Here is a 26,829-nt window from a genome sequence, read left to right as displayed (position 1 = left end):
GTCGCAGTTGCACCTATGTTTCTGCACCCAGGGTTTTGCAACATTAAATCCATGATCTGTTCTACTTCCCACTCTATTTTACAACTATTGAGGAAGAAAAGTTGACTTTATGTTCTACATAATGTACTAAGATAGTTTCCTACTGATTTGTTTTAATGCTTTTTCCTCAGTGAATGATTAACTGAGATCTTTAAACCTGCTTTTCTCCACTATTACTTTTTAACAGAATAATTTTAGAGTTTAATATGAAAATATGCTCACAATGTAATATTGCCTTTGAAATAAAACTGTTTTGAGAACTTTGCATTTTTGCGGAGGGGTCTACACTCTATGACTACAAATTTATTTATTGATGTCACTGCCCTCTCCCCTTAAATTTCAGTTTTAGATATTCAGGGCCCAGAGCCAGAAGGAAAGATGTGCAGTTAGCAGCAGCAATAAATAAAATCCACTCAATTAATACAGATTGATTTAATTATTCTAAAATGAATCTTGGAAGCATGAAAATAATATGTGGCTAGGGTTGCTGAAATTTAAATTAGCTTTTTGCCACATTAAGAGTTTAACTACAACTAATTCAATTGTTTTAATGCACAATTTTATATCATTCAGTTGTGGTCGCAAATCTATTGTTTGCAACTTTTTTTTTGATTTTAGTAGTAACAAGTAGGATAATGTTAACAAGATAAACTTTCAGACAAGTTCTGAAACAATGATTATGGAAAATTAGTTTGAATTTTTAAATTAATTCTACCAAAAATGTTCAACATTGTTCAGTGAATCAACATTTTATACGTACCCTGATCAATCTTAAAGTTATGATGTTCATTTAATGTTCCCATTGGAGTAGATTTTATAAGATGCAATGTATTACAGCAGTGTTCCATTGTTTTAACCTCTAGAGACTCCAAGCAGCTGCTTATTCATACAAATATTGAAGATCACAGAAATATTAGATTTTGGATTTCACGTAGGAAGATAGCTTTGATCAACTTAAATATGTTATTTATGGTGAAATTCGGAGCAGCTTAACAACAGTGTAGTCTACTGGTCAAAGCTATTCCAAAATATGTACTTGTATTTGTATTTTGATCTGTGCCAAGTACAAGAGGAGGGCGGTTATGCTGAAATTCTGTAAGACCTAGTTACATGTCAGCTGAAGTATTGTGTAACCTCTCCCCACTACACTTCAGGAAGGATGCAAATGCTTTGGAGATAGTACAGAAGACGTTTACAACAATGGCTCAGGAAATGAGAACCTTTGGTTATAAAGATAGATTCGAAAAGTTAGGACTTTTCTTCTTGAAGAAGAGAAAACTTAAAAGAGATTTGATAAACTTTTCAAAATCGTTAGGGACTGGGCAGAATTGATAAGGATAATTTTTTCCCACTCACAAAAGGATTAAGAACAAAATGCCACAAATTTAAAGTAATATGCAAAAGAAGTAAATGCAATTTTAGAAAAACCTTTGCATATAGTTACTACTTAGAGTTTGGAATGCACTGCCTGCTGGTGCAGCAGAAGCAGGTTCAATTAAGGTAATCAACAGGGCATTAGATAATTACTTGAATAGAAACAATGTGCTGGTTTCAGGGGAAAGGTGGTAGAGTGGCCTTAAATCATAATACTCATTCATAGAAATAGTCCAGGCGCAGTTGATTGAATGGCTTCCATCTGCACTAGAACAATTTTGCAATTCTGTGTGTAAGTTTATAACCAGAAAAGTAGGTGCAAGTAAATAGGGAAATAAGGTTTACTGAAGAAATAGCAACTCAAATGAAGACATGTTGTTTCCTGAGACATTGGGCATTCAAATATTCATTCAAAATTCAAACACTAGCACTCATTTTTCCTGCATAAAAATGAACAATTGTAGGTTGAATGTCATCCTCATATTTTGTGAAATATTGTCCATCAGGAAATTAAGGGCTTAAGCAACTAATATGCCATGCCCCATCTTTCTGTGCGATTCTTCAGGCATTTTTCATAGGTTTTGTGGATATTGTAATTTTATGAGTCAGATGTATGTCAGGAATGTTAATTTAGGATCAATCAAATTGTTCGAGAAACATCATTCCCACTAGGAAATAATGGAGGCTTAGTGAGTGAAAGGAATGCACATGCATTGTAACTGGCTATATTCTTTCAATATATCGAACAGGATTAAACTAAATGAGATAGCAATTGGAATGCACACATTTTATTTTCATTCCCTAAGAAGACATTTTGTTCAAATGTTGCAGTCAAGTCAAAAATTGGTAAGCATTATCAGTATTCATTTTGCTAATGTTGGAGTCATTCAGCTGAAATACTGTAGAGGGATAAACTCACCTTCACGATATCAGCCTTTAACCTTCTTCTCATGGTTTCAAAGCAATGCATATTGCAAATAAGTAACTATTCTTTATTAAGACCATGAATAGCTGAAATATTTCCAGATTTTGAAAAGTTACATTCATATTGCATATAAACAACTATCACTTTATATTTTCATTGATTATAGATTATGAAGAACTAATAGGCAATTGCCATTGGATCATTCAGATACATGAAGAGTCAATTATGTTTTTTTATTGCTTGCCTACCTTATTCTTGCTTGGCATGTCTTCAGTTGCTCTAAAGTGCTTAGTTCCATAAGCTATAGGTTCATATTTGGTGCTGGTATGAAGAAGCGGCTCATAGGTTCTGTATCTATTTGTTTTGCTGAATGGCAGGAATCTAAACAGGATTTGTGAGAAAAGAAACATTGAACATGTATAAAACAGTCAAAGTTGAAAACCCTCATTACATTTTCATAATTAGATTTAACTTTCTGAAGATGACAAACTGTTACAGTTTGTAGTGCCAATACTTGCATCAATGAAAGGTGGGATATGGGTTTGACTGCTATTCGAAATATTAGTTATGCCCAAAAAAGGAATGGAAAATCATCTCGTACATGTCTATCAGGCACAAATTCATGTCAGGATGGTGAGTGGCTTGGAGAGGAACTTGAAGGTGGTGGTGTTCCCATACATCTGCTGCCCTTGTCCTTCTAGATGGAAGTGGTCATGCATTTGGAAGGTGCTGTCTGAGGATCTTTGGTAAATTTCTGCAGTGCATCTTGTAGATAGTACACACTGCTGCTCCTGAGCGTCAATGGTGCAGGGAGTGGATGCTTGTGGATGTAGTGCCAATCAAGTGGGCTGCTTTGCCCTGGACGGTGTCAAGCTTCATGAGTGTTGTTGGGGCTGCACTCATCCAGGCAAGTGGGGAGTATTCCATCACACTCCTGACTTGTGCCTTGTACATGGTGGACAGGTTTTGAGGAGTCTGGAGGTGTGTTACTCGCCACAGTGTTTCTAGCCTCTGACCTGCTCTTGTCACCACGGGTTTGTGTGGTGAGTCCAGTTGAGTTTCTGATCAATGATAACTCCCAGGATGTTGATAGGGGGGGATTCAGTGATGGTAACACCACTGAATGTCAAGAGGTTAGGTTGTCTCCTATTGGTGATAGGATCTGTCCTATAAAGAAAGTTTGAGCAAACCAGGCCTGTATTCTGGCGCTTCATCGAACAGGAGGTGAGTTCATTGAAACTTCCAAAACACTAAAAGGAATAGGGTAGATGCAAGTAAGATATTTGTCTTGACTGGGGACTTCACAACCAGAGATCACAATTTAAAAATAAAGTGGATGCTGGATGAAAAGAACTGTTTTACTCAGAAGGTTGTGAACTTTTTGGAATTCTCTACCACGAATGGCTGCAGAAACTCAGTCTTTGAGTATGTTTATTGTAGATATTGATAGATTTCTAATTAACAGTGGTGTACAAGGTTATGGAGGTGGGGTAGGTAAAAGACATTAAAGTGTTCAATCAGTCACAATTGTATTGAATGGCGAGGCAGGTTCGATGAGCTGAGTGGTTTACTTCTGTGCCTTAAAGATTTGTATCAAATCTTACTGTCGGAAATATAGATACGTACATATATATACATATATATAAAATATATATAAATTAGATTCCTAGATATTTTCTCATATCAGTGGTAACTCATCATAATTTCTAAAGATAACCTTTCTTTTATCCTTTAGTTACAGCAAACAAACTTACATGTATATGCAACATGTACATGCACCATTCAGATAATCTTTCTAAGGCAAATAAAATGAAGTATTTCATTTGAAAACAAATTAAATTTAGAGCATAAACTACAGTAGGAGTAAACAATTGGAGATTCATTGCTCCTTAGAAGTAAATGAGCAGGTTTCAAGGATCTGTCAAAAACAAGCACTGAGCAATACTTTCCCCAGTGGTGTTAAATCAATATAATTTATAATTAGTAACATAAACAAATAAGCACTGAAGAAGTGTTGCATTGAAAGTGAGAAAGCAAACAAAACCCTTGTGATTTCATAAGGAATTGAAAAAGGAGGCAGCAGTCAGAAATGGAATGATTCACCTGAGCAAAATTTGAATTGAATGTGAAGGGATAGGATCAGCGAATATAATAATTATTTTGGGTGGCTGAAACTGCTGGGCTTTTTCTGGCTGGAAATAAAGTGCATCAAATCTTAGTGTTATCCAGATTCCTAGCAGCAGATCAGAGGAAAGTGAAGAAGACTTGTTGGGAGCAAGGCATGATGATGCCTCAGACTTATCGAGCTTCTTCAAAAAAATTTATACCGTTTCTTTTGGAGGTAGGATTGATCATTTGTAGACACATTCCAAACTTAGTTAGACTTCTGCTTCATTGAGTTTGAATGGAACTGACAGGAATGTTAACTGGAATCTCACATGTTGGAAGTTCATTTACTTTGTTGTTAAGTGCCACAATACATAATGAAAGAGCAGATTCGCCATCTGTCCTGTCCTGAATGGGAGTGGCAATGCATTCTGGGTTGCAGGAGTTGGCATATTGATTCTGCGCATTGATTTTGCCCAGGCATAATGGTATGAACACAAACTAATGTAGCAAACCTTGTCTGCTAATTTATACCCATAAAAGAAAACAGAAACAAGTAATTCTACCTTAACTATAAAAGTACAAAAAAAAATTCAATGATTTAGGGGAAAGAATATTAGGGCTGAGAAAATTAACTACTGGATACTCACTGGTACATCAATAGGCCTTATGACCAGTTCCAATCTCAAAAGAAAATCCCCTTCTAAATCCTATCTATTTCTGCTGACTCACGGAGGAACAATCTGCTGTACACCTGTGGGCTACAACCCCCAATCCATCAAATGATGAAATGCTGCTGGTGACATTTTAAGACTATGGAAAAGTTATGCCTCAAAGAGGCCATTGTTGAAGAAAATAGCTGCCCATTCTATTCCTACTTCATAGCACCTGGTCCATTGTCTTGCAGATTACAGTGCAGGTGCAAAACCAATCTGCTTTTAGTACAGTCAGAGAGTCTTACAGCATGGAAATAGACCTTTCAGTCCAACCAGTCCATGCTGACCATAATCCCAAACTAAACTAGTCCTACCTGCCTGTGCTTGGCCCATAACCCTTCAAACATTTATTCATGTACTTATCTGAATGCCTTTAAACATTGTCACTTGATCTGCATCCACCACTTCCTCTTGGAGTTCATTCCACATACTGACCATCCTCTGTGTAAAAAAATTGCTCCTCATGTCTTTTTTAAATCTTTCTCCTCTCACTTTAAAAATATGCTACCCAGTCTTAAAATTCCCCAAAAAGACAGCTGCCATTCACCTTATCTATACCTCTTATGATTTTATAAACCTCTATAAGGTCACCCCTCAACCTTCTACAGTCCAATGAAAAAAGCCCTAGCCTGTCCCCATAATTCAAACCCTCCGTTCCCATCAACATCCTGGTAAATCTCTTCTGAACCTTTTCCAGCTTAATAATATCCCTACTATAACAGGGCGACCAGAACTGGGCACTGTATTCCAGAACAGGCCTCACCAACATCCTGTACAACCTCGACATAATGTCCCAACTCCTGTACTCAAAGGTCTGAGCGATGAAGGCAAGCGTGCTAAATACCTTCTTAACCATCCTATCTATCAGTGATGCAAAGTTCAAAGAATTATTTACCTGAATTTCTGTTGTACAAAACTAAACAAGGCCCTACTTTTAATTGTATCTCCTGCCCTTGTTTATTTTATCAAAATGCAATACCTCATATTTATCCAAATTAAGCTCCATCTGCCACTCTTCAGCCCATTGATCCAATTGATCAAGATCTCTTTGTAATCTTAGGTAACCTCTTCATTGTCCACAATACAACCAATTTTGCTGTCATCCAGAAACTTACTAACTATGCCTTTCATATTCGCACCTAATTTATTTATATAACTGACAAACGAAAGTGGACCCAACACTGATCCTCGCAGAATACCGCTGGTGACAGGCTTCCAGTCTGAGAAACATCAGTCCACAGTCACTCTCTTTCTCCTGCTGTTAAGCCAATTTTGTATATGATTGGCATGCTCACTCTGAATCCCATGTGATCTAACTTTATTAGTCTACCACGCAGAACCTTGTCAAAGACTTTACTAAATTCCAAGTAAACAATGTCTACCACTCTGCCCTCATCCTCAAAAAACTCATATCATGTTTGTGAGACATGATTTCCCTCACACAAAACCATGCTGACTATCCCTAAACATCCCTTGCCCCTCCAAATGCATATAAATCCTACCTTTCAGAATCACTTCCAACAACTTTTTTCCCAACACTGAAGCTTCTCCTTACATCCTTTCTTAAAGCAAAGGCACAACATTAGCCACTCTATAGTAATTTGGCACCTTACCTGTAGTTATAGATGATACAAATATTTCTGAAAGGGGCCCCGCAATTTCCTCACTAACTTCACAGAAACTCCTGGGATACGCTAGAACAGGTCCTGGAGATTTATCCACCATCATATTTTCTCCGGCACTTCCTCTTCTGTAATGCGAACTGTTTTCAACACATCAATGTTTATTTCCCTGAGTTCTCTAGCCTCCATGTCTTTCTCCACAGTAAAAATTGACACCAAGTGTTCATTTAAATTTCTCTCCCATCTCCTGAGGTTCAACAAAAAGATGATTTCTTTGATATTTAAAGGGTCCTTCTCTCTCTCTCTCTCTCTCTCTCTATTTGCTCTCTTGCTCTTAACATACTTGTAGAATCTGTTTGGATTATCTTTCACTTTATTTTCCAAGTTGAGTTGAGTTGAGTTGAAGGTTTCCACATCAACCAAAAACTGGCCATAACACCCACCACTTGTGAAAAACTTTTCCTCATGTCTCCAATTGTTCTGCCTATTACCTTAAATCTGTGCTTCTCTAAGGGGAAATAGGCCTTCCCTGTCCACTCTATGCAAGCCCCTTTTTGTTTTTCTCTTTTTTTCATTTGTTATCCATCTCTAATATGAACTGATCAGTTCAGAGGGCAGTTAACAGTCAACCACATTGCTGTGGGTCTGGAGTTACATGTAGGCCAGACCAGGTAATAATGATGGATTTCCTTCCCTAAAGGACATTTATGAACCAAATGGATTTTTATGACAACCAATGATAGTTGGCATTGTCACCATCAGCTTTGTGTTCCAGATTTATTAACTGAAATTCCACCAGCTGCCATGATAGGATCCCAGAGTGTTTTATATTGTGTTTCTGAATTACCAGTCTAGTGACATTGCCGATAGGCCACCATCTTCCCAATCTGGGCTTGCTTGACAATGTGTCTGGATCTAGATAATCTTGGACCAATTTTATATCCTTGTACAAACACATCTGGGCTCATTTGGTAACTTTATTGACTGATGATAACTACGGCTGATTGCATGTCTTCTTCATTATTTTGTATACCTCAATTAAGTAACCTCTTAGCCTCCTCAGTTCTAAAGAAAACAACCCTAGTGTATCCAATATATCCTCTTTGCTGCAATGTTCAAGACCTAGCAATGTTCTTGTGAAACTACTCTGTTTTCTCTCTAGAGTAATTATGCCCTTCCTGTAATGTGGTAACCACAACCATACATGAAGCTCCATCTGAGGCTTAACCAGTGTACTTATGTACTTCCAGCATTATATCCTTGCATTTGTATTCAATACCTCACCCAATAGATTTACCAAGGTAAATATCCCATGTGCCTTCTTTGCCACCTTATTTATGTGTCCTGCCATCTTTAGGGACCTGTGAACGTGTATTCCAAGGTCTCTTACTTCCTCTGCTCTTTTCAATATCCTCCCAATATTTTTTATTCGATCACTTTGTTTCCCTTCCCCAAATGCATACCTCATATTTCTCTGGCCTGAATTAAGTTTGCCACTTTTCCGCACACTCAACCAAGGCATTGATATAATCCTAGAGCCAACAGCCATTCTTTTGGTGTGAGGCTGAAGCAATGAAACTGATGTCACCTTCTTATAGTTAGGTTGTGTTGAAGATCCAACGACACCATTGGAAAAAGTGCAGGGAATATTTTGGCCAACTTTCTTCACATAAAACAAATTAATTGGTCATTCATTTTGCTCACAATGTATATAAATCTGCCTTATTTACCAAAATACACCTGTGTCAACATAATAACACTTCAAAAGTAATAACATGTTGGTTAATGTCTTGAGTTGTAATAGTGAGCTTTACAATACAAATACTTTCTTTTTATATGAATTGAGGTGTGTTACAGCTATCATTTTATAAAATAAATATCAGTATCGTTATTGGGCTCACTTTATTTGCATTTTTTGCTAGTAACGAATTCTCCGAAAACTAACAGTTTGTTTGTTGGCAAACACATCCGAGGATCGTCAGCCAATCTGAACCAACTTTTGTGACATGACATCTTGGACAAAAGGGCATGCTGTGAGGAAGTTGACATCTAACCACATCTACTTATTTTTTTTTTGTCCCTGGTGACATAATATGCTTTAACTACATTAACATACATTGCAAAAATATTGCAATGAATTTAAGGAGACCATAGACAGATTTTTAATTAGTAATGAGTTGAAGGTTTATGGACAGCAGGCAGGAAAGTGAAGTTGAGACTGAGATGATATCTGCCATGATCATATTAAATGTCAGAGCAGGTTTGAAAGGCTGAATTGCCGACTCCTGCTCCATGTTCTTATGTTCATAAATACACAACTTTTGTTCATTTTTCATTTTTTTCTCGTGTCTTTTTTGTTTCCTGCAAGTTATGTTCCGAGGCACTAAATATTATTTCTTCATAAGGGGAAACAACAGGCAGCATGCAGAGACAGAGAAGATGAAAAGACTAGAGCAAAAGGCAAGAAAGTTGACAGAGAGTGACAGAATGCAATAAAGAGCCCAATACTGCTGAAGGGAGCATATGATCCTCGCCTATAATTATGAACTATAGTCAGAATGTTATCTTTAAAATAAATCAGAAATATGTGAATATTGTGGTGTTAAAAGGTGCTGAGAAAACAGCCACCTTTAATGTGTTGCTCAAATGCTAAAGTATAACTGCCACTGTAAAATGACACAACAAAATTAAAACTCTTCTTGAAAAACATCGGAAAATAAAACAGTGAGTAGAATCTCCAAACTATTTTTATTGGCTCAGAAGAACTTTTAACGTGGTCTATCATGAAATATTTCATGATTCAACAATCACCAAGAAGGCAGACAATAAACCTGAAATTTTGAGCATAATACTACACATGTTGTCTTTGACAATGATGATGAAATATTCAAAGTATTTACAAACTATTGAGGAAGTAGATGTGGATGTAGATTTTGGTCCTTAGGACTTTAAGAGTGACATTGGGCATGTGGATGTTAATAGAAATCATACAGTGAAAACATATAAATCTAATTAATACCTAGTTAAGTAAACTAAAGCAAATTAAAGAAAACTAAATATCAAAAGAAATATAGAGCCAGACTTCCTGATAAGTGGCAATAATAGATCACAGTTTGTTACTACACTTCTATTTAATGCAACAAAAGACATCTGCATTTTTGACAGGAGATTCTGAGCTGTGCCCCTTCAGAAATGCAGAGCTGTATTTCCTTTTTGACAGACCCAACATATTGCACAATCATCACAGGAAGGCAAACCATGCCCCCTTTTCAAAAGAGTTAGTTGCTGTTTTCTGTAATCCAAAGCATCACAGACAACCTCCTTGACAGGTATTGTGAAAGGGTAAGTACATAAAGAAGTGTGATATTAGCGTGCTGAGAGGGTGAAGTACCAGATAGGTGGGGGCTAGGGTGCCAAGTGGGTAGGGTGCCAGCACAATAGAGCATCATGTGGTAAGAATGCCAAGGAGATAGGGTGCCAAGTCAGAAGGGTGTCAAGTAAGTAGGGTACCAGTTTGCAAAGTGGAACAGGAACCAGGTATGCATTGGAAGATCGAGTCTGACTGCAGGGGAAGGAGGCTCTGGTCTGGCAGCAAGCACCAAGGGTATCAGCTCCAATGGGGTAGGATTGGTTGGGGCCCAGGGAAGGTGGAGGAGGGAAGTCAGGTCTGACAGCATGGGAGGGGAATGTGTCCTCAGGTTCATGGAGATGAGGGGGCCTTAGGTCCAGCAGTTGGTGGAGGGTGTTGTATCTGGTTCTGAAGTATGTTCAGTACCAGGGTAGAGGGTAGTGCCAGATCAGGTTCTGGGAGTGTTCAAGGTCTGAGGCAAAGAATACTTGATGGTGGGTGAGGTAATTTGCAGAGGTCAGTAATACTGTTACCCGAGAGTTAGAATGCTTGTTTAATTGTCTAAATTTTCCTGGCTAATTGTTTAACTGACAACAAAACTCTTGGATTTAAATGAAAACTTTCAGAGAGTTCTAAGTGTTAGGGAATTGCTTAGTGGAATCTTCAGTATTCTGACAATTTCTTCAGAGTTTTCTATACTGGGATTTCTGCAAGGTCATCATGTGTAACTCCCAACTATGTTTCAGAAGCAGGTATCTGGCTATTGGAAAATCAGCCGCCATTATCTGATCAAATTATGATTTTGATTATAATAATTTTATGTCAATGTAACTATTTTTGTTTCATATTTATGAACTTAAAATTGTTCATTTAAATAATTGTGTGTAAGAGTGCAATTAGATGCACTGTTGAATGAAAATTGTTGAATATTCAATGTATATGACTGTAAAGTTAAAATCTTAGCTTATTCCTTCTTTAAAGACATTTTCTTTACCTTATTTTTAAAATCTTATATTTAACTTTCATCCTTTTATTTCCTGAATGTAGGATGGGTAGCATAGCTTCTTATTCCATGCTTTTAAATTAGTAATGGGGCACTAATTTCATGATAAGCTTTAAAGGAAATGTCCTTATTTTGCTTTTAGTAACAGCAGTATTGCAAAACTGAATTACTAAAGTTAACAACTTGTCAATATAAAACATATTTCACAGAAAGTGTCCTTAGAAGCAATTTGGGACGTTTTACTACATTAAAGATGCTATATAAACATAAGTTGTTGTTGCGAGCAGAATGCCACTCCTGCTACCCTACAGAGCTGCCAATTTCAATGTGGGTGGGATGAGTGACTGCAGCTGCACTTTCACACCCACCAACAGCCTGACCCCATTTCACAGGCTGCCCATACGACAGTGACGAATGCAATGGGCCCATGAGAAGACCTTTAATAACTCACTGGCGACTTTGTCATTCATGAGTTATTAGGTCTTTCTCACTCATGGAATAAACTGGCTATTTCATTGTCCCTCTTGTGTATTCTCTATTTATTTGGACTGCTGAAAGAATCATAATTGTACTATGCAAAAACAAAGAACAGAAATTTAGAAATTATTTCAATGACAAAAGAACATTGAGATTAATGGTTACTGACAATCAAAATGCAATCTTAAAGACATGACTTTTCAGAGATAGATTCCGAGTATTTGACATTACTAATAACATTGCAGGTTAAAACGACGTTTTGGGGCAAATATAAATATCAAACACAAACCTGTAAAACTTAGTTGAAAGATGCTTAAAGAACTGGTAATAGAAAAATAAATGTCTTAATTAACTATCACAATATCTCAAAGAACTAGCAATGTAGAAAATGTCCAACAACCCCAATCAGACAACAATTATTAAAAGAAAATCTAAATTAAGTGAAGAATTTAACAGAAGGGTTATGACATAAAGGTGTGGTATTGTGTAAACAATAGATTTCTAGGAAGACTGCCAAATGTTAATTAAAGTGTATGTTGATTTTGCAAATTACACCCTAGACACTTAGCTGGGGGTATTCTATAAACAGATTTAACCAACATGAAAAGGTGGAGTGTCAGAGGAGTTCTAAATACCATAGGGCTTGCTGGTGCTGATGTTGATGCTGGAAGAAGACATTTCGCAGGTTCACAAGTGAAAAACTAAACTTGAATAACATTTTAAAATAAAAACTGGTTGGTTACCTTAGAAATACAGGGTTTTATGTCTTGCATTGATTTTCAGTGAAAAATTATTTCTTTGCATTTTACAAATGCTTTTATTTTGCTACAACAAAACTGACCTGTGACTATGTCTTATTAAATACTCCTAACTGATCAGATTAATCATCAGATGCACTAATTTGTGTAATTTTGAGTTCTTCTCCAGCGTTTTACCAAGAATCTTCTAATATAGGCAAGTAGATTATCCAATTCAATATTTATATTTTCAAGAGTAGGAAACCTAACCTGGTGTTCTTGATTTTCCAATATTCCAAATATTAAATTATTACTAAATGTTACTAATAAAATGTTATTGAACATAACATGAAAATGTACATGTAAGATTTAAATATTATTACTTACAGACTTGTACTGGTGTGACTAGGTGGCTTAAAAGAACAACAGCAAGCTATTGACACAACTCATTTAAAAGGAATGTAAACATAATGAAGGTACAAAACAGAACACCATTATTGCATTTCTGGTAAAGTTATTCAAATCATGAAGTTTATAAAACCAGATTTATGTCAACCTCAGCTGAATATATATCTGTTTTCCATCATTATCAACAATTTGCATGTTCTCTGCAATATGTTACTTTGAATGCTTTACCTGAACAAGCTTTTAGAACTAGCAATTGAACACATGCATCAGATTCTGCAATGCAGAACACAGGCAGGTCATTTTTCATATATTTGCTTCTTAATAAACAAAGGAAACTAGATCTAAAATGATTTATATACCTCTAAAATCCACAATAAAGTACTGATTTTGAGAGTTTTCGAGTTATTCTGTTTTCTAGCATTATAAGTCATTGTCCACTGTCAGAACAGAGAACTGAAAATTTTAGGTAAAAGGGAAGTATTTTGAAATACATTGAAAAATACAAAGGCGCCACACGTTCCATGTCTGTGAATCACTATAATTTAAAAAATAAACATAATCCTGTGTACAAAACTATAATGCTGTTAATGGCAAGACATTCTGAATGACAATACATTTTCAATACAAATGTAAGGACAATATACCTTTTAAACGAAGGTAAGTTTCTATCATACAAAACATGTAATCACGAAAGTAAAACAAAAATAGTAATAACATGCATGATTAATAAGTCTCAATTTTGTTCGAGTGATAGTAGGTATTTATCTGTATTTATTTTTCCTGCAGTTTTAAGTTACATGCTGCTACTTTGATTATAAAAATTAACCTCTAAAATATTTTTGTAAACAAAATGTTAATAACAGTTGTATGGTAGTACAGAACTTGAATAGTATTCCTGAAAAGAGAGACATCTTGCTAAGGCTTTCCATCTTGCACTCATCAGGACAAATGCAGAAATATTAAATGTCAAATGGTCACAATAATTTATACTACAGGAGGAAAGGGCACTGATTGGTTGCTGCATCAGCTAATTGGCTCAGGCATTTGCATGGAGAAAGTGATAAGGAATTATACGCTCCCCAACCTCCTGCGTAATTCAAAGGAAAGCACTAGACTTCCATATATTCCTTTCATTTGTAGACAGTAAATTCCTACTAATGCATGAATGCCACTTCCAGGAAAGTATAAATGAGCCATATTACAAACTCAAATGATTATTTTATACTGGCTATTAGTATTGGTATTAGCACGAGCTGGATTATTTAGTAACTGTAGCATAATTGCAGAACCATATTAACAAAAGATGGTTTTGGATTTTGCAAATGGCAAACTTGAGGAGCCTATAGTTTCTTGTGCTTTCTCCGTGGCAAGACCTTAGTTAATTAGAGTTGACTTGCCCCTCTTTTCCTCTCGTACAACCTGTTGTGATCTTTTCAAATTTGGCATTATTACATATATTCTGATAAGTATAAAAAGAATAAGATTCAGCAATATGTTTTTCTCTTCAGGAATAAAATATTAACAGGAGAATCAATTGAAAGGATTTAAGACCGATAAAAATGACATAATGATATTAAAACAAATTACTTTTTTAGTAATATTATTCCAAAAAGACAGTAGCTTGCAGAGGGGCAATATATTCCTATACTGTAATGCAATCAGTGTTCTTTACAATAAATAATTATTTACTTTTCTAGATAATAAATCAGCTTTAGCGATAGAAAACATTTCTCAGCACTCTATGCCACTTAAAAGTAGTCATCAACAGAACTTAGAAATATATTAGAATATGGAATCTATTGGAATTAGATGCTATCGATTCTTATGTTTGGATATTTTCTTCTCTCCTCAGCAGGAGTTGGCAAATTGTAGTGTTTTACCTCCTGCTTCCACCTGTAAACTAGACAAAATTGGTTTGCTTCCATGGTTACAATATCAGCATGTTTCCAATCTAAGTAATACCTTATGTAAAACACAAGCCTCTGCTGTGTACCATTGTTCTAGCATTAAGTAGATTGTGATTTTTATCAGATATCAAATCCACATCATTTCCCATTTCTACTTTGTTCTTTTTTTTCCAAAATTGTATATTATTATATAATGGTTATGATTTTAATCCTATTAATAAAGAAAAAGAATGAGTTTCAAGTAACATTTGTGCAGTACTATATATACATAAAAGAAACTGTTATAAGTAATAATGAATCATTGTTTTCAAAGTGATAAATGCATTTCGATATTTGTTTATACCTTATCTGATTTGATTTTGTGATTGCAAATCTACTTTAACTGTCGAGAATAGCTCAGATTTTTTCCTAAACATGTCAAGTTTAACTTGTCACTTTCAAAAACTCTTGATTTTGAAGAATGCCATTTGCATAATAGTTTGATTGTATACTTTAAATTCTAAATATGTCTATTTCTTTCAAAATTTTCCTTCACGAGATATGCACATTGCTGTCAAACCCAGCATTTGTTGTCCATTCCTAATTGCCCTTGAAAAGGTGAGCACAAACTTGGAACAGCAGAAGGTCATCTCTATGTGCAGTGTTATTGGGAGGGGAATTTCATTTTGCCCCAGCAACAGTGAAAGAATGGTGATGTAATTCCAAATAAGGAAGGTATTGTGGACCCCATCAGATTATGCAATTGTGGAATAATATAAATCTTAATGTATAAATATTCTTTGACAATAGAAGGTTACTTTAATTTTCTCAACTAAATTTCTAGTTGAGTATTCAAGTTTTGAAATAAAGCAAAATAAATTCAAAATCTCATGAAAGTTGAGCATTGCCTTTTTAAATTCTGAGAAGTATATAGGTATACAAATACTCATGAGAAAAACAGCATTCACACAAGACAGATTACAGTGCTAGGAATGCTAATTTGCACATGGGACAGACATCACCAAAAATTAATGTGGCCCCAATGTCCCAGAATATATAGAACTGATGCTGTGAGCCGGCTGCTCTAGTAGCAGTTGCCATCCTGTTCATATCGGAACAGTCCATCTTTCTTTCTTTTCAACTCTATTTAAAACGGTATGTTTTTCCTCTAGTGGATTGCTTAGTGCAGTACCCCAGGAACACAGTCTGACACTGTTCTTCATACATAAAGGTAGAGATTTGAATCCAGCCCAGGAGTTGGTGACAAAGGTCACCTCTTCCAAATAGCTGTTAAGAGCTTCCAGTGAAATGAGATCAGCCAACCTCTGTCAAAAATCCCAAATATATCACTCTGGTCTCTGACACTCCATATAGTGTAAGCAATTCACCACAGTAAGCATCAAAAAGCATCTATGTAGACTCTGAAGTATGTAACCTCCACTGAATTGAAACATAAGTGCCTCAGTCTATCACCTGTAAAGAAAAATTGTTAGATTGTCAGATAAATAATTGTGTTACTATTACCACTGTCTTTGTGTTCAGTTATCATGGGTCATACTGTTAGTTGAATTATAGGGGCCAATTTTAGACTCATTACATCTGAAAATGGTTGCCGACGGGATGTAATGATGTGTGAAATTTGGCAGACATCAGTCCCAACAATCTCCGCCTATTCTCTGCCCAGTTCAAGTTTCTGATTTCTGGAGGCTTGAGCACATAATCTAAGCTGACAATTCATTGTTCTACTGAGGGAGCACTGGACTACCAGAAGTGTCAACTTTCAAATGAGATGTTAAACAGATGCTCCATCTGTTTTTTTAGATGGTCGTAAAAGATCAAAAGGCACAATTTGAAGAAGAACAGGGGAGTTCTCACCTGTGTTCTAGCCAATATTTTTCACTCAATCGCATTACTAAAATAAACAGATTGTCTGGATATTGTCTCGTTAGTTTTGTTGGACATTGACACCCATGAATAAGGTGGTGTGTGTCCTCCATTAAACATTTCAAAAGTATTGAGTTTATTGTAAACCACTCTAGGATATCATGAGGTCATGAGAGGTGGTCTATAAATGTAAGCTATTATTCTTTATTTTTGGTTGTTGTTGGGATAGATGATAAAAGCTTCCATCTGAAGCATTCTGTGTACATATTATACATTATTACCTAAAGGACTCCCATGCAGGATGACTCTAGCAAAATACATCTAGAAAACTAGGTAGCTAGCATTGCTATGGCCTCAGAAGTAATAAGGAAAATGACTTAAAAGCACTGTTATGTAAAGTAAGTGGTTTCAAGCGATTGCTGAATTAATTTCATAGTTCTTATTTCAGTTTCCAGCTAATAATTTGGTTTGTAACCTTCAAAGGCACCATCTGAATGTGAGGCTATCAAGCAAAGGAGACTCCTCAATAAGTGAATTAACTAGCATAACACATAAAAACATCTTTCAGCTAGTTAATGCACAGGTGTCAGCATAGTCATAGAGTCATACAGCCATACAGCATAGAAGCAGGCAATTCAGTCCAACTCGTCCATGCTGACCAGATATCCTGAATTAATCTCGTCCCATTTACCAGCATTTAGCCCATATCCCCCTCAACCCTTCCTCTTTATATACCCATTCAGGTGCTTTTCAAATGTTGTAACCGTACTAGACTCCACCACTTCTTCTGGCAGCTCATTCCAAACACGCACCACCATCTGTGTGAAAAAGTTGCCCCTTAGGTCCCTTTTAAATCTTTCCCCTTTCACCTTAAACCTGTTGTCTCTAGTTTTAGACTCCACTACCCTTGGAAAAAGACCTTGGTTATTAAATCTATCTATGCCACTCATGATTTTATAAACTTTTATAAGGTCATCAGCTTCTGATGCTCTAAGGAAAATAGCACCAGCCTATTCAGCCTCTCCCTATAGCTCAAACCCTCCAACCCTGGCAACATCCTTGTGAATCTTTTCTGTTTCACAACATCCTTCCTGTAGCAGGAAGACCAGAATTGAATGTAGTATTCCAAAAATGGCCTAGCCATTGTCCTGTACAGCCACAATGTGACCTCCCAACTCCGATACTCAATGCACTGACCAATGAAGGCAGGGGTACCAAACGCCTTCTTCACTGTGATAACAAGGTGTAGAGCTGGATGAACACAGCAGGCCAAGCAGCATCAGAGGAGCAGGAAAGCTGACGTTTCGGGCCTAGACCCTTCTTCACTGTCCTGTCTACCTTTGATAGTACTTTCAAGGAACTATGAACCAGCACTCTAGGGCCTCTTCGTTCATTGACACTCCCCAGGACCTTACCATTAAGAATATAAGTCCTGCCCTAATCGGCCTTTCCAAAATGCAGCACCTCACATTTATCTAAATTAACTGCAGACAGTACAAATAGAATATATGGATGAATACAGAAAATATATTCCACATTAGTCCTCCTTAGGTGTTTTAGCATAAGTTTCACCAGTTTTGTGAACTTTGTTGTCTCTTTAGTATATTCTGTTATTTGATGATGGTCAAAATGCCTTCATTCTGTGCTGGTCCATTGTGGAAATGCTATGTCAAAAAGAGGCTGATTAGACAGTTATCCTCTGAATCCTTGGCTATGGACACTAGAGAAGAACAACAAGTGAATAAAAAAAAAATGGTTTATTCCTTCACCTTATTCCTTCCTTATTCAAATATATGGTTGGATTGTTGAAATAGATTTCACTGTCTGGGCAAACCAACTCACATACTGCTCCGTACGTCTCAGAAGGTGCAACATTCTCCAAAATCTGCTGTTTCATGCATAATTTTGAAATTTAGAGAGAAAATATTTATAAGTCATAGGGCCAGGAGGGTTGGGCTGCAGCTTTGGCAGATGAAAGGTAAAATGATGAATAAGAATAGAAGGAAGTTGAAATGGAAAATATAACCAGAAATTCCCTTAAAATCCAAAATTTGGTCTTTTTTAAACAGTGTTATAGAGCTAGAGTTTGGGGTTGCTAGGACATCTAAACTGCCCATCAGAATTTATCATCATTGCACTATAAAACTTAAAGTCATCAGAAAATATGTATTTAAACAATGAAATCAAGAAGTTGGTGTCAGTAATTTTCTGGTCCTCAGAATTGTGCAGTACTGAATTCCTCACAGGTAGAAATCAGGTAGAAGCTGCAAAATTGATATGAACTTGCACCTTTTAACAGTATCAATGTAAATGTAAAAAAAAATTGAAAAGCTTTTAACATATTGAGTGAAGGGTAACTGGTCTTTTAACAGTACTGTATATTGAACCATAATTATTCTTGAACAGTGCAAAGTCAAGGGTTTTGCCATACTTTAAGAAGATATTTTAAAATAGTTAAAATTTTTGCTTTAGTGTACAATATTTCAGCTTCTATCTTAACCGTATTAAATGTCTCAACCTCAACTGTGCTCTCTATAAAAGTATAAAATTGAATGAAAAACCTGTATGCTACTTCCAGGTTTTCTGTCTGTGAAGATTCTTCAACAAGATTGGCTGCCTTCCCTGATTAATGATATCACTGTTGCTTGATGTAGGAGATTCTTCTAAATTTTGTGCTAGAATGAAATTAATGGTGGAAAAAATGGAATATTTGCCACAGAGTTGAGCAGACTTTTCAGGGCAGATCAGTGAATGATACAGTGATTAAGGAATAGAGTATGACTTAATTGAAGGTGTTAAAATCATGAATTTGTTGCAAGTTGAAACTTGGCAAATGTCAAAAGGAATTATTTATTTCGTTTTGCTTTACTTCCAGTAACTGTTGAGATCTCTTCTTTTGTCTTCAAGCTAGTAGACTTTAACTTGACTTCAGGCGTCTTCATTTGCATTTTATTCTTCTTGTTCCATTCTTTTTTCTTATCATACTTTATGTGTTGTTCTGCAATGACAGCCTCTCTTGTTTTCACTTACTTATCATCAGTTGTCAGCTCCTCAAAGACTGATTTCTTGGCCTATTTATCTTTCTTTCCAATTTTTTGAACCACTTGGTCAAATCAGCTGTCAGTTCTTCTATCATGTCTTTTTGGTTGTACTTGGTGATAGCTGGAACTCTCCATTGCAGAGGCTGAGATTATCTCCCACTCTCATCTACTCCAAGATAATATTCACCAGGAAAACATTCAAGATCTGTAAAAACATCTTTGTAATCTTCTAGGGTCACCAGTTTCAACCAGTTTGCACTGGTATGTGATGTTGCACAAAGCACCACTATCTATCTGACACTTCACAATCATTTTGTTGCTCTCCTTCAGCAGTCATCAGTCTAACAGTCATAAGCCATTTATCACCTTTAGATCTGATGATGCCATCCAGTTGTTTGGAGTAAAGTGATTCATCAGAATATTGGCTGATATCTCTCCTGCAGCCATCTTTATAGGCTGGCATTTCTTCTTAAATTGTTGTGTGTAAAGTGATTCAGCTTCTTGCAATTAGAGCACTGCTTCCCCTCTGGAGACGTGCTTTCTTTTCATTGCTTTGCACAACAATGACATATTGTCCCCTAATTTGTTCTTCCTGCTGGCCCTTCTGTAAATATTTTTTCTTCTTTTCCTATATGTTCCTATCATTTGGCCTGATATGTCTCTCAGCATAATGCAAAGCCTTGTCTGTTCTCTCATTAATATACTGTAGCTGATGATTAACAACATCATCTTCAAGTCATAGGTCCAAAGTACAATAGAATACTCTTCCCTTACCTGGGAGAATGAAGTTTTAACATGACTCAAAAAACTCCACACCATCCTGGACAAAGCAGGCCTTTGACATTGCTCTCTATTCTTTGTTCACATGTGACCATAATGTTTCCAGCAATAGTAAAATTTGTGCAGGGATTACGTGAAAATTATTTGGTAACTGACTCTAAATTGGTGAAGTCACATACTCACTTTATCAGCAATCACTCTACTCCCTATGCCTTTTTCTCTAAGATTCAGAAAATTCTTTGTAATATGTTTGCAAGTTTAACAATGTAATTCCTCACTCACTTCAGTTCAGGATAATATAAAACCATTTTCTGTTTCTGAAAGCTGCAAAAGCATCAAGGATTAAAGAGTTGCTTGCATAGGTGTTATCCTGCTGCAAGCAAAAAGCTAAGAGCATTATATACTCAAGGTCACTTCAATAACCAAAGGGATAATATTTATACAATTTTATGGCCATAAGTCCTATCAATATTTATTTCATCATACCCTTTGCCTTGAGTCATTTACCAGTACTTCAGCCACACTGTCAGTTAGTTCAGAAAGCAACAGTATTTATTTTGACATCAGAAGCCAAAGTTCATTCAACGGGGACATAACTCAGAGGGAAATAATGTTCTTTGTGACATCCAAAATCAAAGGTCATCAACAAGGATAGCGTTAGCTAGGTGAACCGTTGTTTTTCACCCTCTCCCTCACCTATTTGCAAGCCAGGGTGAACAGAAGTTCACCTGAATTTGGAAACTAATTTTCATTTATAGCAAAAAATATGATCTTGGAAGAGCTGTTTTGGTTTTCCTGATGTTATTTTCAATATTGATATTACACTTGGGTAAACAGTTAGCATATAATGAAAACTACGTATAACCTATTTAGTCAAAGAGAATGCAACAGTTTTCACATATTTATTACAATGATTAAACACATAGGATCCACAACAATACAATATGCTACTTGGTGAAAAGAAATCATGGGAATCATGCCTACCCTTTATCCTAAAGAAGCAATTATCTAAGCAGCAAATCTGTCATATATAGTTCTGTTAATCTTTCTAAAGATTTTTGAGAGATGGCCAGTAGATACCATGATGGCAACATGAATTACAATAAAGCTGCAGTCTAAGTTTTCAGTATGTCAGAAAACACATCAAAAGCATCATTTGATTATGAAGATAAAACCATCAAATTGGACTACAAAATTCAGAGATATCTTAGAGGAAATGTTGAGGTGACCCATTTATGCAGGTGAAAGGCAGGGAAACTTCTGAGATACATGAAAATAAAAGTAGTTGAAAACCAGATTCAATTCGATGGATGAGCCTCATAAACATTTTCATAAGGCCCTGCTTAAACATTTGGTGCAGTGCACTGTTCAGGGGTCCAGGACATGAGATTATGGAAAATCTGCTCACTCCTCAACAAAGCCAAATGTTTTGTATAATGTTAAAGTGGATAGATTATTCTGGATCAGGGCTGTGAAAGGTCAGATGCCATGCAGAGAGATTTTTTGTGGGACCAGGAAGCTTTGGGGCACACAAAAATTACAAAAAGTAAATGAATCCATTCCACTTTTTGAAACTGGCGACGACCGTTGTGGTATTTTGCCAAATAGCCACTCTTGGTATCTTGTTGCATTTGCCACCTCTGTCATTATACAATTCTGGGTAAGGGCTGTTTGAGATAGATTGCTGTTGCCATTTGTCCTTTGTCCTGGTGAACTCTCCTAAAGGCAGTCACACTATTGCCTATACAATTATAGCACTTCAATCCTTTCACACTCTAACACTCCTGCAATAAATGCTGACATTCAATTTGCATTCATTCTCAGTTGCACTCACTGACTGATGTTTCATGCTCATGTACATGGATATTCTGATTCCTCTACTGCAGCATTCTGCAGATTCTATACATTTAAATCATTTTCTTCTTTCTATTCTACCTTCCAAAGTCAGCAATATCAGTTTCCCACATACTCCAATTACCAAATTTTGACTACTCACTCAATCTATCAATATTCTTTTATGGACTCTTTCTCACACCTTGCATCATTCTTTGAACTTGCTTTCCTACCAATCCTTGATTTGTCATCAAATTTGGCTTCAATATAGTCAGTCCCTTCAATCAAGTCATTAATCTAGATTGTTAACAGTTGAAGTCCTAACATTGATCTCTGCGGCACTCATTTGTTACAATTTGCCAACCTGAAACTGACAACATTTATCTGACTTTCTGTTTCCTGGCAATCCTCAATGTAGGATAATATATCACCCCAACATGATGAGTTCTTGTCTTGCGTAGCATAATTTTATGTGGTACCTTATCAAATGCCTGTTTTACTTCTAAATACAACTACTGTGACAATAAAGTCTAACTCTAATTCTCCCTGCTTGCAACATTCTCAAAAGAACTCTAATAAATTTATCAAACTGAATTTTTCTTTCTCAAAACCATGTTGACTCTGCCTCTCCATATTAAGATTTCCCAATTATTCTGCTATTGCCTTTTTAAGAATAAATGCTAGTATTGTTACAATGCCAAGTGTTAGACTTTTTCTGCTTTCTGTATCCCTTCCTTCTTGAATAGAGTTGTCAATTTATGGTTTTCCAATCAAATGGAAATTCCAACATCTAAGGAATTTTGAAATTAATGCCAATTCTTTTTTGATAAGAGGATGCAGGCCATCAAGTCCAGAAGAATTAGCTTTCCTAGTTTTTTTTTTCTATAGTGATCGTTATTGTTTTAAGCTCCACTTCCCTTTTGTCTATTGATTTTCTGACATTCTTGGGATTCTTTTTGCACCTTCCACTGTTAAAACAGATACAAAATAGTTGTTCAAAGTCTCTGTTATTTATTTGTTTATCATTACATTGCAAATATCTGAGTCCACAATTCTTGTGTTTTAGAGGCATGGATTTTGTTTTAGGAATATAACTTATAGATTGAGTATTAAAGGGTTTAATATCAGAGAAATTAAACTATCTTAATGAGAATACCCTGAAATAAGTGCAATTCAAACAGACATGGACTAATTAAAGTTTAAAGGGTAATCTATGTTTATTTAATGATGTCATAATTAGAAAGGAGAAAACTTCAGCAATGAACAACCTACCTTTCAGTTATTAGTTGAGACAACAGGGCTACAATTATTTCAAGATAGTGTTTGCTGACACCTGCAACTACACACAACTATGCAAGTGCTCTAATCCAGAAATGCACATGTGCACGATTCCAGACAGTATTGAATATTTTGTTTCAATAAGGGACTTTGGATTATTCATATAGTTCCCAGATCAAAGAAACTAGGAGAGTCTTTGTAAATAAAGGAATTCAGTATGGAGCCAAAGAGTTCAGAGTGCCATTAATAACATAAGTTATATAAATTACTCATGTAAGTACCAGAATCAAAGGAATTGTTTTGAAGGTAAAAGATAGCTTATATTTAGTTCAGCTTGGAATATTCAAAATATGCCCTTGTTCCTATGGAGTTAGGCCATGGGATATATTTTAATTTGCTTTTTCCATATCCATTTTGTGCTCACAGAAGCAGATAGTCAGTTGTATAATGTGTGTGGTGCAGGTTGCAGTTCAGCAAGTCAAGACAGCAAAACAGTTAACTTTTTAGCCAGGCCTGCACCTTAAGCAAAAAGAAAATTAGTTTGCTGCTTGGAATGTGTGAAAGCTCATGTTCAGCTTGTAAACAGAGTTCTCAGACAGGGTGAAAATTTGCATAGCTTGGAACTAGAGGGAGAAATCTGAAATAATCCTCAATCTGCAGAGCTGTGGCATAATTTGAATTTCTTCAAAAGAAGTTAATGTATCTTTCAGGTCTCGTAACATATACGGGAACTCATGGGTGGCATTAGAAAGTAAAAGGACAACTCGATTTATACTTTAAGTCTTGACAAACTATAGTGTTGTTAATGGTGCTGCTTATTTTTGTGTTGACAGTAAAGTTTGTTTTTGTTTACGAATTTGAAATTTTGTAGTATAATTTCTGTCAGTTAATCGTGGGGTGTTTAAATCTCTCTCTAGAGGTTATTACTTCACCAGATACATCCTATAAGGGACTAATGCTCACTTTAACTATTATTTTCATTTTTATATATGATTATGAGTTTTTACTGTCTTTTTAAAATATTTTTTGCTTTTTTTCTCATATATTAAATTCTCCCTGTTTCTATTCAGTCACCTTTTGCTGGTTCCGAAAGATTTCCCAATTTTCTGGCCTACCACTAAGCTTCACAGAATTTTACATCATTTATTTCAATTTGATATCACCCTTAATTTCATTAGGCAACCACAAATAGTATCTCCTTTCTCAACAGAAAACACCTTTGTTGAGAGTTCTGAAATATCCCCTTAAATGTTTGGTACTATTTCTCTACCAGCTTATCTTTCAATCTATTTTCCCAGTCACCACAGCCAATTCTGTCTTCATTCCCTCATAATTACCTCCATTTAAGTTTAAGGCTTTAATTTGAGAACCACATTTCGCACCTTTAGACTGAATCTTAAATTCTATCATGTATGATCACACTTGTCTAAACTTCCTTTATTACATGGACATTAGTTAACCCAGTTTCATTATTACTATTTGAGAATGTCCTGTTCGAAGAAATTTTCTGAAATACACTCAGTGAACTATCCTCCAAGCTACCTTTGCAAATGTTATTTATCCAATCTATATGAAGATCAAAATCACTCATGATTATTGTAGGAATGGGAAGGGGGAGCTATAGGAGCTATGAGGGTTATTTGGGGGAATCACGAGGAGGTATGATGGACAATCGGTGTTTTTTGGTGGGTATGAGATTCCATGAATGGGCTATGCAGAGCACATGGAATTAACAGGTTACTGTGCCTGTTTCATTGCAGTTAAGAAAACATCCTACAGCACTGAAGAAGAACTTTTAAAAGCTAGCCCATGGATACTTACAAACTTTTGCCAAATTTCGTCAGCCTGGCTGCAGCTGCCCCTCCGACTACCACCACAATGAAGCTTGTGCATTCTGATTCAGTACTTCCCCAGATCCTGCTGCACACCTCAAGGAAAAACTAGTCCTACTTTATAACAGACTCCCCAGCGTTTAATTATGTTATCCATCAATTGCTCTATGGGTTTAAGTGTTTCCATACAAGTATTTCCATTGCTTCGTACGTGTGATATCTTCGCCTGAATCCAAAGCTTCACATAGGTACTAAGTAGCAATGCAAGTGAATGGCTGCTGTGTTCTTCCAGGGGTCTTTTGGGACTGAACTGGACTTTTCTCAAAACACCTGGATCAGAAATGGATCTGCTATATATAGGATCTCATGTATTCTTGGATGGGCAGCCTAACCTCATTTCCTTTGCACCATATGCACAAGTAACAAAGGTTGGTAAAGGGGCACACAATGCTCATATCCTGAGCAATTGTAACACGCTAATTTAATTCCTGAATGCCACTGATACCGGAAACCAGCTCTTCATGTCCAGTGAACTGGAGGAAAACAGACAAAATGCTAGCAATCAGATTAATGAAGTCCTTTAAGATGATTATCTTTAATTGTTTGCTAGGCCTGTTGAGGCTTCAAGATAAAGCCGCCTTCTCCACTTTGATGCTGAAGGCCTCTACAGCAGCAATTTGAGCACTCAAGCAGAAACTGAGATTGCCCTTAGGATCTCTATCATGGGGGTCACAGCTGCAGATTGGTCACATGCTCATGGGGGGCTATAGACCTGGGAAGTCATCTATCATAGTGTCACAGCTGTAGGTAATGGACCGTTCCAATTGACCCACCATCTGCTACACATCCCCAATGCCTGCACATACTTCTGATGTTCTACAGGAATTCTTCATTTAAAGGCAGAACCTGTAGACCAGGATGCAGTAGTTTTCTGACCCTTCAAGTCAGCAATATTTTCATTTTCAACTTTTCAACCTCCGACTTCTCTTCCCTAGCCATGTTATGTGCTTCATATGCATCAATCTGTAATGCCTCTAGAATGAAACTTGATGTAGCATTGAGTAGGGAAAAGGCAATTCACTAGTTGTCCATAACCTGTCACCTACTGAAGTGTTTGAAAGAGTGGCTGTTTATGTCCATAATCTATAACCTCTCTCTCATGTTATGTTTATTTGGTCTTTTTAGCAAAACGCAAACAGTGAGAATGACCTAGCAATGAGATAAAGTCAAACCAAAATAAAAGTGTACACCGAAGGGGAATGACAGGCCAAGGTACCAAATATTTGTATACATATCAGTCTTTAAGTGAGGTACTACTGTCTTAAGTTGTGACTGAAGGAATATTTAAAGGTGGGGAATATAAAGGATCCTGTAACAATATGTACTTGCCATTGGTAAGTTGCCCTTCAAGCTCCCTTCAGCATAGGAGGTCATTGTAAGTGGACTGTATGTTTAGTGCACTGCAATTGTTGAGGTTTGGATGATAACTCTTACCTTGTCTGATATGGTTATGCAACTTCTTATGGGCAACCATGGGCA

General features: G+C 36.3%; 1 protein-coding gene across 1 annotated transcript in view; it reads right to left on the bottom strand.

Moving 5' to 3' along the window:
- Positions 1-26,829, bottom strand: part of spata17 (spermatogenesis associated 17) — a 261,991-nt gene that overhangs the window by 129,297 nt on the left and 105,865 nt on the right. The window contains exon 6 of the mRNA XM_048601329.1: positions 2,587-2,719. Within this exon, the coding sequence (XP_048457286.1) occupies positions 2,587-2,719 (133 nt within the window). The remainder of the gene's footprint in view (positions 1-2,586; positions 2,720-26,829) is intronic.

This window comes from Rhincodon typus, chromosome 9 (genome assembly GCF_021869965.1).
Source record: "Rhincodon typus isolate 14 chromosome 9, sRhiTyp1.1, whole genome shotgun sequence".
NCBI lineage: Eukaryota > Metazoa > Chordata > Chondrichthyes > Orectolobiformes > Rhincodontidae > Rhincodon > Rhincodon typus.
The sequence above is the reverse complement of the archived record's forward strand: the minus strand, read 5'-3'. Positions and strand labels throughout refer to the sequence as shown.